This window comes from Cydia splendana, chromosome 4 (genome assembly GCF_910591565.1).
Source record: "Cydia splendana chromosome 4, ilCydSple1.2, whole genome shotgun sequence".
Lineage (NCBI taxonomy): Eukaryota > Metazoa > Arthropoda > Insecta > Lepidoptera > Tortricidae > Cydia > Cydia splendana.
The window spans coordinates 6,518,829-6,538,585 of record NC_085963.1 but is presented as its reverse complement, the minus strand read 5'-3'; the positions used below and the strand labels follow the sequence as shown (position 1 = coordinate 6,538,585).

At 37.5% G+C, this 19,757-nt stretch overlaps 1 protein-coding gene across 2 annotated transcripts in view; it reads left to right on the top strand.

Moving 5' to 3' along the window:
• The window catches only part of LOC134789748 (cell adhesion molecule Dscam2-like), a 74,492-nt gene that overhangs the window by 41,704 nt on the left and 13,031 nt on the right, over positions 1-19,757 (top strand). For both annotated transcript variants that reach the window (XM_063760376.1, XM_063760375.1), the window contains exons 4-14: positions 437-554; positions 3,001-3,211; positions 7,675-7,882; positions 16,445-16,598; positions 17,077-17,225; positions 18,028-18,118; positions 18,499-18,680; positions 18,772-18,917; positions 19,052-19,187; positions 19,299-19,418; positions 19,513-19,689. In XM_063760376.1, coding sequence (XP_063616446.1) covers positions 437-554; positions 3,001-3,211; positions 7,675-7,882; positions 16,445-16,598; positions 17,077-17,225; positions 18,028-18,118; positions 18,499-18,680; positions 18,772-18,917; positions 19,052-19,187; positions 19,299-19,418; positions 19,513-19,689 — 1,692 coding nt within the window. The remainder of the gene's footprint in view (positions 1-436; positions 555-3,000; positions 3,212-7,674; positions 7,883-16,444; positions 16,599-17,076; positions 17,226-18,027; positions 18,119-18,498; positions 18,681-18,771; positions 18,918-19,051; positions 19,188-19,298; positions 19,419-19,512; positions 19,690-19,757) is intronic.

The window sequence follows — 19,757 nt, the reverse complement described above, 5'->3', positions numbered from 1 at the left end:
CGTTCTTAAGGAGATCGTCAGTTATGTAAAATCATATCCTACAACTTTTTTTTGCTAAAAAGGAAGTGTTTATCTTAGCAACAATTGGAACTCTTGTTATTCACTTTAAACGGTAGCCGATTCTAATTTAGTATTTGTTACGATTTTTATCTTGTTTTGATTCAACCATGAAATAATCGGTCTGGCCAATCCGAACGTACACTGGCATCAGAATGATATCTGTATTTCGGTCGTACTTGCTTGCACATGTTTTGGCGCAAGCGAGACCCTTGATAACTAAATGACATGTTTCAAACATCATTCTGATGTCAGTGTACGTTTGAATTGGCCCCATTATCTTCGTGGTTCAGTAGAATTGATATTGTGTAAAAATCGTGAAAGTTTAAATCGGAGTTCTAGACGTACTTATGTCTTACAATCATGTATTTGTGAACAGATCCCTCCGGAAGCATGGCACCACGAATGTTGATGATATCAGAGGATGAGACCGTCGTGCAGGGAGGAGACATTCGACTAGTATGCTGCGCTATTGGAAGCCCACCTCCTACATACAGGTATATTTAAATGTTTGCGAGTAAAATTCTTTCCTCTAGATATATTTAACTGCCGGCGCGATTCGGGAAATGAATTAGATATTAACTAGATACGATATAGTTAAGATATGTGACGTCCCACGGGTAAAGGCACCTTATCGCGGTTGGCGCTTACGCTATTATTAACGCCGCTCCAATATTATTGCGGTGCTACGCGTACAATATAACAATGCTTTCAGGGTTCTGATGGGGTTGCCTCATTACTGTAGCGCCTCGGGGATGTTTGCCAATGCCGGAATAGATGGATTCCATGCCATCATGCGAAAGAGGTATGCTTCAACCCTGAGCAGGATACGGGACAGCCCCAATGGAATCCTGGGCATTGTTTCTGAAAGGTGGGACAGCCCCCTAATTAGGCACTGGCTCGGTCTGCATGCGCCAGTTCCGTATGTACCGGGTCATGGGTTAAGTTAGTTTTGTTTTATTTATTTTTAAATTTTAATGTATTATTTAGTTTTATATGATGTTAACCCTAATTTTTAAGTTTAGTAATAATGATACTAACCCCAAATGGACCTAAAATCTGAAATAAATGATTTTTATTTTATGCAACGTAAGCGCCAGCCGACATAAGGTACCTTTTGCCGTGGAACGTCACATATCTTTACTATTTCATATCTAGTGAATTTCTAATTCATTTCCCGGATCGCGGCGCCAGCCGCCATAAGGTACCTTTTGCCGTGGAACGTCACATATCTTTACTATTTCATACCTAGTAAATCTGTAATTCATTTCCCGAATCGAGCCGTGTGTCACTCAGCGTTATGTAAAAAGTGGGTGAAAAGGTACCTAAAATATACCTATATGTAGGTACATATTATGATTGCCGTCGTCGTATCAAAAATTTTATCATTTTCACTCATCCACTTCAAATGTAAACGCTTGATTTGTTGATGAAATCACAAAAATCACTGTATGTACACCTAAGATTTAAAGAGTTCCCTAGATTTCTAATGGATTCAAGTATCAGAACTAGAATATTTAACTGGATTTAAAACAAAAAAAAACCTAATCGGATGTGAAGAAACGGAGTTAAAAGGTAACAAAGAGGAAAGTAACAAACATTCATAAAAAACATGAAATCGAATCATTGTAAGTTCTTCTAATCATTCATCGTTGAAATATTGTAGTCGGTTGAAAAACTGGATCTATTTATCGTTCATTTAGGTCTAAACTTAATTTACCAACATGATGGGAAAAATGTTGGCTAATCTAAAGAAGGCAGTTATACGTTAAAACGAGCAAGCATTATTGCGATCTTGTTCCATCGCATAGCACGTACGTCACATTATCCGTAAAAATATAGTAATAGAAAGAGCATGTACGAGTGTATCTAAGCTCCAAAATAAATGTACTTACCTAGGTAACGAGTAGGTACAAATGATAAAGGCTCGTTAAGAACAACGTTAAATACTGGAGCATATTTTACGGTATCTTCGAATTCGGGCCGAGCGTCTTTAGAATATTGCACGAATGGAATTGTTAATTTTTAACGTTCCAATTTTATGACTTCATAAAAAGATAGCACTTTTGATGAGTTTTATTCAAATTGAAATTATAATTTAATCAATTTCCGACTGAGTTCTTCCATAGATGTATTTATGTGGATCGGAAATAAATTGATTTCCGTAAGAAGGCGAGTTTAATTAAGCATCTGTTCGATGGGCCACTCAATTAATTCAACCAATGTTGACAATAATTCGACAGTTTCAATTGTATTTACCGGCTTGTCGGTGTTCTGTGTAAATAATAGTTTATTGTACACCAATATTGAGGATTAAAACAACACTTCCCTGCCTGATAAATAAATAGAGCTTTTTCGCCCTATACTACAAAAAACAGGTGCTAAGATTTACCATTCCTTTTTTCGAAAACTTTAAACAACTAACAACGGATTAGAACGACATAACATACTCTCAGGAACAGAAAGTTTAGTATCATAAAGAAAGTAAACATTAAGAGCCCATCAACGTGCACACTAGCGCCACAGCTAAATAATAGTGATTATTTAAATATAACGAAAGATGTTGAAAAAAGGGTTAAAAAGTTCCTATATCGACGAAACCAGCAACATAAAAACTAGTTTGACGTATTCAAAAGGTACTTAAATACACAATACAGTACGTAGCGGCCCCCTCTTTTCAATATCTTTCGTTAAATTTAAATAATTACGATTACTTAGCTGTGGTGCTAGTGTGCACGTTGATGGGCTCTTAACGCACTACAGAGATGAACAAAGTCAATAAGGAAAAACTTAATGATAAACATAGCCAAGACGTCCACTACTCGAAAGGTTTTCCCCTTTCCTAAACAGCTTCCTGGAACTTCCCAAGGAATTTCCAAAACGATTGTGTTCGTGTGACGCTTTTATCAAATGGTTGTCATTAAAATAATATTTTTTCTCCAGCTGGTTCCGTCACAGCAACGGCCGTCTCAGCCCCGTGTCAAACAGCATACGTATATCCGTGTCCGATCAAGTCCTGATTATTCGTCGGGCTCAGCCGGCGGATGCCGGTGTGTGGACTTGCCGTGCCCACAATCAGTATGGAGAACAGAGACGTGACGCTCGATTGACGGTACGAGCAAGACTGGTGGCTTCTGTACATCCTCAGCTACAGGTACTGTTTCATTCTTAATACATCTTCAGTATCATCATCATCATCATCATCAAACGAGCAGACCAATAATACAAGATAGCAATGGGTACACATAATATGTTTGGCGCTAGTTCCAATTTACTTATACTTAAAGAATTGGACAGAATACATTAAGATTCTTACTCTGGTATTTAGTCAGTATCAAACAAGTTAATCTCAATAAGTAAAGTTTGCTGAACTTGAATTTCGAAACATTCTAGACGACCTATTTAAATTTAGTAAAGGACGAATAAATACCCTCGGAAACTTGGCTATTTTGTTAACCTTTCGTGAGATAAAAGTTTAGGCGTTTTGAGTTACTGTAAGTTTATAAAATATGCTGTTAAAAATACCTAAAGACGTTCTAGAAAATATAGGATTAAGAGAACAGATGTTGCTAAAATGATTTTGATACGGTAACTTCTTTAAGATCCTACTTTTCTACAGTTTCTACACTTTCTACGTTACTACAGCTAGTTTTAAAGCGGAGCTGATTTTAATGAATAAGTCAATAGTTTTCTTTTTTTAAGGTTGGTGTTTGATTACCATAGACTATATAACTTACCGACTCATGAGAGGAAGATGTTCTTAATGAAATTAATGGTCTAATTACAATATTTAAGCTTTCTCAGAAGTTGGCCATGGCCAATCTAGTATCGTAGTAAATGATACTACTAATACTATTCTCCAGTATTTAAACTGCTGTATTGCAACGCGAATAACGCTAGTTAACAAGGCACACGGCTCAGCCGGTTGGCAAAATACGAGTTACTGTGGTTCAGTTAACCTCAAAGGTTCGGCCTTTACACCGTTTTGGCCACAGTGAGTCGAACAGAAGCGCTGATAATTAGGTAACTGTGTCATTTTCATCATAATATTGAATGCTGTCAGATAGGTAGGTACATTATGTGGTTGTTCCTTAAACTATAAGTAATATGGGCACATACGTGTTTAACTAACTCTCCTTTAAATCGCATTTTTAAAGTTTATACCAACTGGCTTTTATCGATCTGATATAAATAATGGGTTGTTGCTCGCCTTTATCTATTGAAAATGGACGAAATCACTACGTACTGTATCTAATATTAGCTAAATAGGTACATAGTGACATTAAAAGCTAAGGAAAAATTTCAATATCAGGATTAAACTGAACTTTGGATAATACAATTTATTTATTAAGCAATACATTACATGAACGTCACGTACTTATCACAATACATACACAATTACACATATACAGTAAACTTTTCCGAAACTCGTGATAAAAATACAAAGCGTTCGAACACACTAAATTCAGATCACAACCCCCATCGTCTCGGGAAAATTGAAAAATAAATATTCCGAACGCATTCTTAGCCGAAAGACACATCCGACCGATGTCATATGCTCGTCGGCGGAATATCCAGCAATTGGCCAGTAAAATGTCAGAGTTTTTACTGCATTGACACACAGCGTATTTTCGTATGGTACAAATATGCTGTTGAGTGTGTAATGTGGACTGACACCTGACGAGTACGACTGGAATACGAGATGAGGGGAAGTGAACTGTAACACCGCGAAGTAAGGTTGCTAATAATATAGATGGAGAATTGTGAGGCGGCACAAGGTATGAAAGGAAGCTTAGATCAGCTTTTGTGGGATTTTTACAATAGGTTCATATCGTAAATAAAGGTTTGAACACCTGTGTAGATGATGAAGACGGTGTCTATCTGTCTAAATATATATGAAAACATTTTTATATTTGGAGATCTGCATGAGCTCGTGCGTCGTTTTTTATTTTATTTGTGTGTTTATTTTATTTAAGTGTCGATTTATAAATACTAAATAAATGTTTGTTTAAAAAAATACTGCTGACAGACTGAAGTAGAACACAAAGTCTAGGAAGATATAACAATAAATAGTAACAAATGTGGTATCATAAACATAATACATAAACAATGCATAAACAATGGAGCAATGCATTGTAATGTGGTATGATACTTAGCTTACTTATAAATGAATATAGTAACAAAAATATTTAACACTTAAGACGATTTTCAACGCTTTTTTGGTCGCAACTATGATTTTCTAATCTATACTCTTAAACATACTCTCTTGAACGTGGTTATATTATACCTTCTCGTGGTGTGATTATAAATACATTATTTTATTAAACAGGTGTAATTACCTACCTCCAATCGCGAATCCGACCTAATTTGAATGACGCCTGTTAGTAATTACTTCGTTGTTATCAAAATATCTACGAGACTTGGAAGTTCCTTCATTTCGTCGACCTTGTTCGAAGGTCGTAAGTTCGTTAAAAGTTCTTGACGCGATTCAAACTCCTAATTAATTCGAATTAATTAGGTACATGTGAGCTCATTCATTAAAATCTACTTTCAGTTACTTTAATAAAATGTCAAATTTTACTTTGGCTTTTACATTTCTTTGAAATAAATATACGTTCCTTTGACTTATTCGTCATGCGCGTCCTCTATAATCTGTGAAAACATAGCTAATTTAAAACAATGGACTGGATGGACCTCTTCGATATCATTTCAATAGGGGATATTACTGCAATGTTCTGCCGCCAGAGTGCAGCACTACCGACTCAGTAAATTCATAGATTAACTTATACATACTGTGCTTTAAACTGTTTTTTGACAAGTTTTCACAGACAATAAAATATGACATTGATGCATCAAGGCGGTTTGTTAACAAGGGCCTACCGGTAAACGCGAAAATCGAAATTTAGTTATCTGCCTCTTTATCGCTCGAATATGCAAGAGTTATAGAGAGATTAGATAACGAAATTTCGATTTTCTTGTTTCGCGGTAGGCCATGTGTCAATGTGGTTTGTTTACTGTATGTGCCACAAAGGTGCCACCTACGCAGAGCTTTGCCTAATATTCCCTATTAATTATGAATATAGGTATATAGGTAGCTTGAATATTTATTATTATAAAGTTTCTTGGTTTTCGGGATAATCGAACTTTTCGTTCTTTTTTAGTAGCCATGTACTAAGTTCGATTATCTCGAAAACCTTTTACTATGAATAAATTTATTTTCACAATGTGTCCATGCAATTTTACAGCACGCTGTACAATAACGTATCTATCAAAATGTTCACACATTGGGCCAACCCGTCCAGTAGTTACGTCACGTCCTGGCAGCTGAATAATGCATGGTGCGCTCCGATCGCCTGTCAAACCCGCGGGCCTTTGTTTGTGCCTGAGATGGCCCAGTGATTGGCTCGAGTTGGACTAGTCGTTGTAATGAGATTTGTTTTCCGATTGATTGATTGTATCTCTAATTGTGTTATGTAGTATTCGTTGGACGAAAGAACAAGTTTACTTTACCATTTCTCAGTTAAAATACCTGCAGTTGCATAATGGTCTTTTTGAAACGAAAGTTAAAATCTGATCATGGGGTCATGGGTCACTCCCGTGATAAATTGTTATCAAACATTTATTCAGCAAATAGGCCACAAGAGAACTTTTACATAATGTTCATAAGGTAATAAAATTATACATAACTTAACGTTAGTTGAGCCAAAATATTAACCTCTAACAATCCATTTTAGAACTTATTTATGATCAGTATCACTAGTGATAAGACCAATCATCCGGGTACGATCCGGTAGATGTCATATCTAAATTCTACTCCTTTTACTAACTTAGAATACTTACTCTAAGGAGTCTCTACTTAAATAAGGAGAAATGTATGAGTAGGTTAGTACCTACAATAACCTATTCATACATTTCTCCTTATTTAACAATTTAATAAAAGCGATACAAAAATCGAAGCGCCTATCTATAAACTTAAACTCACAAAGTGAAATGAGTATGAAAATGTTTATACACTTTGAAACACCAGAGTTTATCTAATATACTAATAGACGATATGATCAAACAAACTTCGACATCTTAAAAACTTTAGCATAATATTAAAGTTTCCACTGCACAAAGTTTGGTTTCCTTAGCAAACGACCCGCATCGCATCGCCTATATGATAAAAGAGTTACTGAGAATGGATAGATCATAATATTATCTAACAAAGTTGAGAAAAATTGTTTCTGTGAATCTCAAAGAGAGTTACAAATTTCAAAATGAAGACAAAACTGTAAAACCACATAAAACTTCATAAAAATATCTGAAAGACGTCGATTTTCATGTCGACTCACACAATGTATGCTATTTGTATCTCTGGTTTTGCTGAAAGAAAATGGAATTTAGTTTGAATAGTAGAGCTGTGCTAGGTACTTATACGTTTCCTATCTACATATATCTTCAGTAAAATGCCAGAAACGGAAACGCTACACATTGCTTGATAAAATAAGAATAATTTAGAGGTTTAGTTTCACGAAGCCGAAGATATTTCATGAAATTTAATTTAATTTTCTCCCAAACATTATCAAGAGTTGTCTTCAGCTTTCAGAGTGCGTCAATGTCTGTTATTGCTTACAGGTGGCTAACTCCGGAAGCTCAGTGATGTTCAACTGTTCTGTGGAGGGTGAGGCACGTGTGCGTTGGCTGCACGACGGCGTGCCCGTGGGAGGGGGGGAGCGGACGCTGCGCGTGCATGGTGTCGTGCGCGCGCACAGGGGGATGTACCAGTGCGTGGCGGAGCGGGACATGGACAGCGCGCAGGCGGCGGCTGAACTGCGGCTCGGAGGTAGGAATGAGAATGTAGAATTCATTAACCGACTTCCAAATCTCAAAGGAGGAGGTTATCAATTCGGTTGTATGTTTTTTTTATGTTTGTTACTCCATATCTCCGTCATTACTGGACCGATTTTGAAAATTCTTTTTTTGATTGTATGTATACGCATACAGATTGGTCCCGTTTTTGTCAAAACCCAGTTCTGATGATGGGATCTCAAATCTTAAAGGCATACATATAGTGATTTTTGGGTTTTTATCAACAAATCAAGCATATACATCCAAAAAAGTGACATTTGATGAAGTGAAACTGCTGATGATAGTCAGAACGGAACTCTTCAACGACGCATAGTTCACGTTTGGCGATTTGTCCTTTTAGTTATGTTTGTTAAGCAAGTTAAGTTTTTAAGCCACATTTTTGTCAAGCTCGAGTTCTGATGAAGGGATCCATGAGGAATCGAGGGAACTCCTCAAATCTTATAGGCATGCGTATAGAGATTTTTGTATTTTCATCATAAAATCAAGCATTTTCATTAATAACTGTCGCATTTGATGGAGTGGAACTGCTGATGATGACCAGAACATAACTCTTCAACGATGCATAGTACACGTTTGGTGGTTTCGAATTTCGATTTTGACTTGGACTGGGACCCGGACTCGGACCCAGAACCGGACTCATACCCGGACTCGGACCTGGACTCGGACCCAGATTCGGACCCAGACTCGGACCCGGACTCGGTCCCGGACTCGGACCCGGACTCGGACCCGGACTCGGACCCGGACTCGGACCCGGACTCGGACCCGAACTCGGACCTGGACTCAGACCCAGGCTCGGACCCGGTTTTGGACCCGGACTCGGACCCGGATTCGGACCCGGACTCGGATCCGGACTGGACCCGGACTGGACCCGGACTCGGACCCGGACTCGGACCCAGACTCGGACCCGGACCTTGACCCGGAAAACCACTATGATACCTTAACTAAATAAACCACTATGATTACCTACCATAAAATGTAGGTATAAAAGTATGATGATGCCAATCTTACTAGCCCCTCCCGCTCAAACCCCCGTACACCGCACCGCATGCGCCGTTAAGTGGGTAGGTTAGGTTTGAACTGCGATCCTCACAGAACCGAACAAGGGTAAGGTTAGGTTAGAACTGCGAGCCTTACAGAAACGAAATGCCACTTGAAAAGTGGGTTTGATTAGGTTCGAACTGCGATCCTCACAGAACCGAACTGCTATCAGAGAAGTGGGTTAGGTTAGGCTATTAGAACTACGACCCTTACAGAAGCGAAATGCTAGTAGACAATTGGGTGGTTTTACCTCCTTTTCAACATAGTGCACAATCTACAATAATCTTTCACCGGCCCCCATAGAAGTCGGTTTTCTTTTCTACTAAAATATTTTTTAAGAAAAAAAACCGACTTCTATGGGGGCCGGTGGTTTCAGTAGAATAGTACCTATACAAAACGGTACATCCTCTAATGTAGCACAATTACCCAAGACTACTATTAAGACGTAATTAGTAGTACTACAAAATCGAAAGGGAACTACCTACTAGTTTGTAAAAGTGCTCTGTTTAGTTTAATATACCTATACTATACGTAGGTAAATCTTGTAGACAATAATTATTGTTAACATACTAAATAAAAATTTTAAACAATGCAATTTTTCTATAAAATAAACAATATAGGTAGTTTGTTTGCGACTTCAATAAAACGCGAAGAGTTAGAAAATCTAATCTGAAAGTTTTTAGAGTCGCCGGAAACAAAGAGGTTTCATTACGAATTAAAATATTCAGCCCTTTGGGACGGCATAAAAAGGCGGGATTAAACGTAACGCCATCACTGTAAAGTGCCCCCTAAGTCTAGTTCCCTTTAATTGATTTTCTTTTCTTGGAAGCTCAGCGTGGAGCGGCGAGCTTCATTTGATTTTATGGACACATTACCTTTTACTGTCTCTGGATTTTCGATTTTGGAGCTGTTTAACGCGAGTCGATTTGCAAATGAAGACACGGTTAAGTGGAATTTGTACGTTCTTTTCGGAAACAATAGTCATGTATCCACCATTACATCGTACAACTGATATGGTACAGACAGTTACCATTAGATATATCTGAGCGGCTAAGGTGTTCGAAAATATCTGAAAGCCTCTATTATCAAGATATTAAAGTGCATGTACAGATATTATTGAGCACTTAGGCATTTATATTTGATGGCCACCGTATCAGTATATTCGAATATGATAAACAATATTTACGCCAAAATTATAAAATAATTAGGTATTTAGATTTGCAAAGGGATACGAAGTCCGCTTGATGTCTCTACCGGCCTGATTAGAACTCAAAAATTTGCTGAATAAACGACTAAAGTTTTAATTTTTATTTGTAAGTGTTAGTTGTATCTACCGGGTGTGGCCTGTAATATGAGCAAAAAATTTAACTGTAGGCTGTACTCCTCATACTGACCAACATTTGTTCAGCGACATTTAAAAATACTTTGTGGTTTGATTTCTAATACACTTTAAAGTGTATTATAAGACGCAATGTATTGCGAATTTTGTTATGTTTAAGGCGTGACAAGCAACGTCAATCACAATGATATGGCGTGGCGATGGCGTTCATTGAAGATAATATTTATTTTGTATGAAAAATAGGGACTCTAAATACAGAATAATTTTTAAAAGTTGTTGAACAAAAGTGTCACCGTTTGAGGAGTACAATCTATGTTTTAATTATTTGCTCGTGTTACAGGCCACACCCGGTATATACCTACCTACATTTTTAATAAATAAATTTAACTACCTATTCTAAATAAAAAGTTGAAAAAACTACTTGAATCGAAACGATATTACTCCGTTACCACTTTATCTTTAGAGAGTTTTGAGATAACCTCTGTACCCTTGTGCAACCTTGACATGAAACTAAATCAAAGTATCAAACACGTTCGACGTTCATCAATCACGTCTGAACGTATATTAAATCGTTACTCGACAAAAACCGGCGAGGTCAAAGCGACAGATAGAAATACCTAGGTATCCTGTTAGTATCGAATCGTTTGCCTTTGACTTCAGTTTATTGCTTTGCCTACGTTCGAAGATTTATAGGGGACGGGCTAATTGTTTGGTTTTATGTTGTTTTTCTAATAGTAGTGAGTGTTTGGTTTAGTATTATTACCGAATAAATCATGGCGTTAATTGGGTCTGGAGTCAGTAATTATCTGTGACCCAAATATTTGCTTGGAATACTTGTGCTACTAGAACGACTTTTTCTTTATTTGGCCATGGTGAAAAATAACTTGTCAAAATCATGTCCCTATAAAACCAAGAAAACAGTTTTTAAGTAAGTATTACAAGCTTTTTTTGATGGGTGGGTCAAATTTAATCACGCAAGTTAAATTTGACCCACTTCCCGTTTTCCGATGAAGCTAAAAATTTGGAGTAAATCGGGTGACAATGCAATATCAATATCACCATACCATCCACAGTACCATCAATAATATATGATCTGAAAATGTAGACAGACGTGGCCATAGGAACTCTGTGATAAAAAAATAATAAACGTCACCATTCTTACACGTGTAAAGGATACAGAAGATAGGCAAGATAAGCTACGTCATGTCAAAAACAAGATTTAATTTCGCAGAGCCTGTGTAAAAGGTTTCTCACGGGATACCTATAAGCATGATTTTGACAATTACAAGATTACAACGGAAAAAAAATTCAAATCGCGAGATAAATAATATCGGTATGTATTTACGAGTAAATGTAGAGGTATACGTTAGTAGAGTCTGATCGAAAAGATAAGAGTCGTAAAATGTTTTGGGCCATATACATTCCACGACTTTTCTCTTTCCGCACAGACTCTGCTAGACCTCACTCATGTTACTCAAATGATAAGAATATTGGAAACGCATAAGGCATTTTCACTAAAAATAAATAATAAACACTACATTTTATTGCAAGTCTACAAGAATATCATTATGTACGAGACCCGGGCCATACATATGAGCTATAGGATAGGCGAATAAAACACATGTCAAATATTTAAAACAAATGTTCGTGTCTTTTTGTGGAAATCCGATACTGCGGATTTTTCGGCGCTATTTTGCCATGTGTTAGGATACATTTTTATGTAAGTATTACACATTTACTATCGTGCCAATGTGAATACTGTGTATATCTCGCAGAGACATGCCAAAAATCATTTGTACCTATCAATCAATGGAAGACAGGTACCATCAAAACTGCGAAACAAGTCCCAGGCTTTGTTCGAAATGCGCGTCCCATTTTAGCACGCAACAAAGGCTTGCATTTGGCATAACCCAGTGCGAAATGAGCCGGGCATTAATTACCCGTCGCGATTGACCGGCTCGCGATTCCACCCGGGTGGGGCTTTATTGATTAACGCAGCGGCAATAACCGGACAGGCCATGCATCACGTCGCTGTGACAAGTGTTGAGTGGCGCATGTCACGAGAAAAGGCGATGATTGTGCATGCAAATATTTTTTTTTAATGAGCCCTTGTCATAGTTACTATTGACCTAGGTCAAAATGAAATTGAGCAATTTAACCATTTTAATGACAGATTAAATAATCAGATTCTGAGCTGGGACTTTATTAAAATTGTGATAGAATTTGCGGTAATGTAGCAGAACGTTTTAATTTACAACATTTGCATCAACAGCCTCAGGGTAAAACTATAATCTCACTGTCAATAATTAGTTAGTTACAGCTTAGGAAAACATGTAACCTGAAAATTTGCTTTGCAATATTTGTTTAATTACGAGTATTAACATATATTTAGGTATACCTTTACATGTTGTATCACTGATTAGGTATAATGTTGAATTAAGCTGTATTAATCACGATATGGTTATCGGTATCGGTATTCGGTCTGAACTACGATTCTACGGCTTGTGTAAGTTTAAATTTGAATTATTTTTGGTTCTGTCAGACCCTGCTAGCTAAAGTAATTACAATTGGTTCCAGAGCAAAAGGCCGCGAGATTTGGTGAACTGTTCTGTCTCCTTATTAAAAAAAATCAATCTCGCCAATAATTTGTTTCTTTTAAACCTACTTTTCATTGTAAATGCATATATAGAATATCTAACTACATATAACCAAAGAGAATTTAGACTAGAGGAATATTGTCAAAGTAAATTATTTAGTCAGGACATTTACTGCCATCTTTCGACACAAATGATTAACACTTTTAGAACGCCATTTGACTTTGATCCTTATTTTTTCACTGATATACTTATGTTAAGTTTCTAAAATGTCAAAAAGTATCGCCATCTACTCAAGGATAGGCCAAAGATACGAGTATGATGCCATCGAGCGATGAAAAAAAAGAAAAAATAAGGATTAAAGTCAAATGGCGTTCTAAAAGTTTTAATAATTTGTATCGAAAGATGACAATATTCCTCTATTTCAAATTCTCTTTGTTATAACGAAAGAAAGTAATTTGCTGTCTATTTCAACGTAATATAATTAGTGTATCTGTTACATTCATGTTCAGGTACCTACATCAAGACATTTCCTGTTTCCGCCTTCCGATTCTCGTTACAATAAAATTGACATTCCCACAATACAAGCACATTTCAAAATACCATCTTAATCTTGCAAGCAATGCTCGCTAACAGAAATAAACAAGCGAGTTAAAAGGAACCATTACACTGAAAGGGGTAGTCAACAATTACGCAATTAGCCCATCGGGTGGAATATTTTGTTATTAATATAAAGCTAACAATGCAGCGAAGTTGGCGCTGCGCCAAATATACGTAAACGGTTCAAGTAACAAGATAGGCTGTGTACTTTTCAGGAAACTTTATTTTTAATTATGGTTTTACGCTATACCGCTTTTGATTTCTTAAGTATTATTTTAATACTCTAATTAATTTTAGTATTATTTGAATCTTAGAAGTTGCTCTATCTAAAACAAGTATTTAAAAACAATATCATCTAATGTTATGCGTCCTGTTTTTTAGTTCGATACGTATAAGTAAACAGGCATGTGTGGTTTTATTATTAATTTACCATCTCGAATAGAAATCAGCGCATCGTAGGAACTTACACACGGTGTGATTAATTTCTTGACCTGCAAGTGCACATTCGCAACACATTTAGAGCTTTACGGATTTACAAAGTGTCGTACTACCTTTAATCCCGATTTGTTAACACATTTAACATTTCTGCATACTCCTGGATACCGTGAACGCTATGAAAATAAAAGAATAGGTACCTATAGTGTATATTTCTCAGTGGCATTCTTAATCCTGCTTCAGCTTGTGACATTCGCCACACAGTAAAGTATCGCCTGTCGCAGCGTCCGGCGTCAGGCCGTGTAATAAAGACCTCACGACCGCTGCCCGCGCGCAATTTAGGACCCCATAACTTGCGTGTCTGCATCTAATTGTTGCAGTGTGTGGTCCTTGAAGACACTCGTGAATACGGAATCATGATATAGTGTAGTGTCATTGTCTATAAACTTTGTCACTGTTTATAGAGGAGACCATGGAACAGCAAACAAACGAAATTAGTTTTTAAGTAAAACTGACAGTATTCATCAACAAATAATTTCAGAAACAATCTGTATAATTTGAACACCTAACAATTTTGTCGTTTTATTATAAATTTGCTAATTTTATCTACATACCCGCTTCACTAAACATAATTATGTTATGAAAAATCAGCAGACTGAAAAATTAATATTACAAATTTTTATTTAGGTACCTACGTATGGAGATATCTAACTCGTTATTACAGCTATGCTGAAGCTAATCTCTTATTACAAAGGTGTTCGAATTTTTATTAGGTATTTTCGTAACTATCTCGTATCTAAATCGCTGGTGATGTTTGCGCACAGTGATTGGAATGTGTTTTGCACGTGTTGATTTATCTAACAACCCGTTGTTAGCAATCATACTGTCATGATATGATTGCTGTCACAGCGGAAATATACAGTAGACAAATATGACGAACTTAATGGAAATAACTAAATATAAATGAAAACATCCATAACTCAGGAACAAATATTTGTGATGAACACAAATAAATGCCCTTACCAGGATTCGAACCCGGGACCTCCTGCTTGGTAGGCAGGGTCACTACCGACGTACCGACTAGGCTAGGAGGCCGTTAAAGGTCGTAATATGAGGTCGAGTATTTTATTTGGCACTATGTCCGTGCCGATATTTAATACATTGACTGTACCTATTGTATTATATTTCAAATAGCTGTGTACATTATACACTATTGTATATACCTAGATTTTAAAAACTACTAGCGACCTGCCGGCATCGCACGGGTTAACGGGTTACACGTAAATCTTCCTCAAGAATCACTCTATTGATAGGTGAAAACCGCATGAAAATCCGTTCAGTAGTTTTTGAGTTTATCGTTATCGCGAACAAACACACAAACAGACAGATGCGGCGGGGGACTTTGTTTATAAGGTGTAGTGATTTACTACTAACTGAACTACCAAATGAAAAATACGATTAAAAACAAGACTTAACGGTAGGTACTTGTACCTTCCTCTAAAGTCTTACTAGCTAAGACATACTCGTACATGCAATAGTAACTTGTAGTTGTGTCTTTGCAAAATGTAACTGAACCAAACGGAAGTTTGTAAAACTCATTTTGTACATACATATATAATAGACACGCCATCTTGTACCACAAGTAACCTTTTGTTTTAACGGGCACCTCGTATTATCACTGCATAAAATTATAGGATATACTATCTTTCCAAACAAATACATATGTTCATACGAAATGGCCACCTACTCATCACCAGATTGATCGACAGATTACTCAAAACCTAGCTTGTGTATTTGTTTTCCTTATGGGAACAGTCCGTAAACATTATCGTCGTATGTTACCCTGCCTAACATCAGTCTTATTGTTTTTCTTGGCCTTTTTCCGGTCATTTACGGCTGGCTTCCCGTTGATGGTTAGCTTAATGTTTGCGCCTATCTCGACTCATTAGGGGGATGAACTGGGTTAATATTTATTTATGCCTATGGTTATGTGACTGTAATGAATAATGATAACGGATCTCGGTATACGTGTGTATGTGTACGTGTATTAACCCATAATTCGACACAAAACAGGGAAGGTCACGAGTTCAAACTTCCTTGGCGCTTGATTGATGATACCTAGTTATTCAGACTATTCGGTAACTGGATTTTTTTCTGTTGTTGACAGTGGTAATTTGATAAAAGATGAAAAAACTTGGGGGTCACATGTGGGAATAACCCGAATTGTGATTTTTCAAGTTCCTAGATAATATGTGCTTAACTAGATAACTGTTATTAATAATTAATGTTATTCTACAATTCCGAGTTCAACTAAGCGAGGTCACCTTTCAACAGTCTCCAAAAAGACACTGAAATAAATTTTGCTTTTTAAATGATATTTGTCATATCCGAAAGTTGACGCATAAGCCTACTTTAGTACCTACGCCAAGCAATTAATAACGTACAGCATTGTTGGACACGCCAAGCCAACCTACAACGCTTCTAAGGATTTTTGGCATTCAAAAGGTTAAATGACAACGATTGTCCACAGACACAGCACCCGAGTTGCATTACACATTCATCGAGCAGGCCTTGCACCCGGGACCGGCGTTGGCAATGCACTGCGCCGCGTCAGGTTCGCCGCCACCGCGGTTCACCTGGCTGCTGGACATGCAGCCTATAGAAGAGCTCAATACACCACAAAGGTACCTAAGTTCTTATGCTGGGGAGCAGTAATTGTAACATTCGAGCACAAAGCGCTTCAATAAAGTTTTTAAACTCCGCCCGGCATTTTGGCCAATGTAGGTACTTAATTATGTGCTCTAGACAGGAGCTCAATACACCGCAGAGATTATATCGTCGTATATTACCAATGTTACCATTAAATACATTACCTACAGAGATTAGTAGCATGGAATTTGTGGAATTTAGTAGGCATAGAGAGATATGAGATACAGTCAAATAGAATGCTAGTCTGATTGTGAACCTAATACTGTGACAAGTCAAGTGTTACATAAAAACAGTCGGTAGCGGTATTCTGACTGTAATTAAATAATTAATCATTTTCCTCGTGTTTTCCCAGCGTTTTGCCACACGGCTCATTGGAGTCTGTGGTCCGCTTGGCAACGAGGTAATCCATTGCCATATGAAGCACTTATTTTAACCACGGTTTCATAATTCCAGAACCATCACTCAATTCATGAGCGCCAACGGTGACGTGGTCAGCTACCTGAACATCTCGTCAGTACGCCCAGAAGACGGCGGACGATATACTTGCCGCGCGCACAATTCGCGAGGCGCCGCTGAACATTCTACACGGCTCAACGTTTACGGTAAATACATAACTATCCTATTATCAAACTACACAACGGGACTTAATCGATCGGTTCTGATAAACAAGACCAAGTGCGGGTAGTTCGAAAAACTCGCGCGGCTAGAAGATGTTGATGTCAACTTGAGCCAGTCTTCTCCGAGACCACGGGGACAACGCCGTCCTCGAAACGTCGGAGGTAAATCTTAAAAATTAAATACGCGATTAAGTCCCGTTGTGTAGTTTGATAATGTTTAATAATCGTGAAAGTTTAAATCATTGTGATAAATATCCTATTTTATTAATTTATTCCCATCTTCTTATTAATAAACAAATTAAATAATGGCATAGTTTATGGTAAATTATGTAGCAACATATCGCTAGCTGTCCTGAAAATGCTGTAAAAACGTCCCATGCAGATAAATTGGTTTGAAAGCCCGTGGCCATTTTAAATATCAGGTTCCTAAATGTGTTGCCAATTTGAAGATACATTGAAATGATGCTCATATTTCGCCGGTTTCATTTTTCTTCGCATCGAAACAATAGTAAGGTTAAAGGCATCGAAACAAAGGTAATAACTAATTGGGAAATTATTTCAGCATTCACCTAACAGTAATATCTACCAACAGGTACCTACTAATCTCGCGCCAGGTATAACAGATTCTTCGATTTGCAGAATACCTACCTATTTAATTTTGCAAATGCCGGTAACAGTCTTATTAGAAGTTTTCCCACACTGCGCCGTTTCTCTAGAGTTGTATCTTTAAAACTCATTGATTTATAATAGAATTCAGTGTTTAATGTAGACCTCCGTTGGTTTCCAGGTCACCCGTCAATTCGCAGCGTGGGCCCGGTGCGCGTAGTCGCTGGCGTGAACACTACAGTCTACTGCCCCTACTCTGGATTTCCAATCAGGTTGATGGAGGTGCATTTGCTTAGTAAACTTATAAGTTTCATTTTATTTCCTTTTACCTTTTTAGTCGTTTGTTCTTCAGTTACCCCTTACATATATGTTATCTTTAAAGACTTCTCGATCAGGTTAGTAAATTGATCTTGGTATTTTCCTAAATTCATCCCTTTTTTTCATGCTAGCGCTGAACATACCTATTTCGCATGTTTAAACAAAAACGAGCAACGAAATATTCATAGAGGAACAATAAAAAATAAAATGTAGCAGTAAGTACAAAAATATTTTTATCCTACAGGTATATACATAATGCTAAATTGAGACAAAGTATACCCCAATTAACGAACACTTAAAGAACAACAATGTTTACTTATCTTATTCGTTCCAGTGAGATAGTCTGGCAGCGCGGTGATATGGACTTGAGCCCTACCGGTGGGCGCGCTCTCTCCGGGATGGGAGGCGAGCTATTGCTGTGGCCGGCGGAACCCGCAGACGCAGGTGTTTACTCTTGTCGGGTCACAGCACCTTCGGGACAGTACGCGCAAAAAGATATACAGATTTTTGTAAGAAGTAAGTTAAAAAAAGCCAAATCAAGCTTTCCATTACGTCAGAGTAGACTAAACGAACGTCCGTTATCTAAAAAAATAATCCTTATTTTCAGATCCTCCGAAGATTTCGGGATTTACATTTCCTCCCGACCTCGTAGAAGGTAGCTCAATTCAAGTGCTATGTGGCATTACGTCTGGTGATAAACCGGTATACTTCTCGTGGTTGAAAGATGGACAGCATATCCCTTCAAATCTTCAGGTCAGCAAATCATGTGTCGATTAGGTACACACGTGTTTGGATGCCGTATAAATTTGATGAATGTGAAGTTCCACATGAAATAAAGAACGTATAAAAAATATTTCCGTCTTCATCAATGCAATCTTACGTTCCAGGTGCAAGAAAAGTCACTTGATGAGTTCAGCTTCCTAATCTTCTCACACGTGACTTCAAAACACAGCGGCGAATATACATGTGTCGCTACCAATTCTGCTGCAGAGGTGAACCACACTGCAAGACTTGCTGTCAAAGGTTTGTATTGTTGGTAACTTCTTGCAAATCCTAGATATAAATGTATATTTAAACCAATCAACATTAACAAATAAGCGGCAGCATTTTCATATTATGTCTTTGTTATTACAGTGGCGCCGTCTTGGGTGTACGAACCACAAGATGTTTCCGCTCTTCTTGGCACTCAAATATTGGCGCACTGCGCTACTAAGGGCTACCCAGAACCTAGAATCACTTGGCTCAAAGGTCATGGTAAGATGTTGTTTTAATAACTTAAACCTGTATATTATTGTCATGGCGTATAGGTACGCAAGTTATTCTTCAACTTGTCGGTATCTTTTATCAGGTTCTGGTGTAAACGACTTCAGGCAGGTATCGAACTTGGATTTGCAGTTCTCAATCCTGTCAAACGGTTCGTTGTCAATATCTCCAGCGGCGCATCATCACGAGGGGCAATACATGTGCCGCGCTGAAAACGGCATCGGTAGAGGACTATCCAAGATCATCACTGTCTCTGTCAACGGTAATATTACCATAAATATCGCTTTTATTCAAAGCATATTGAATTCGAAAGTTCTGAGGTTCAAAAAT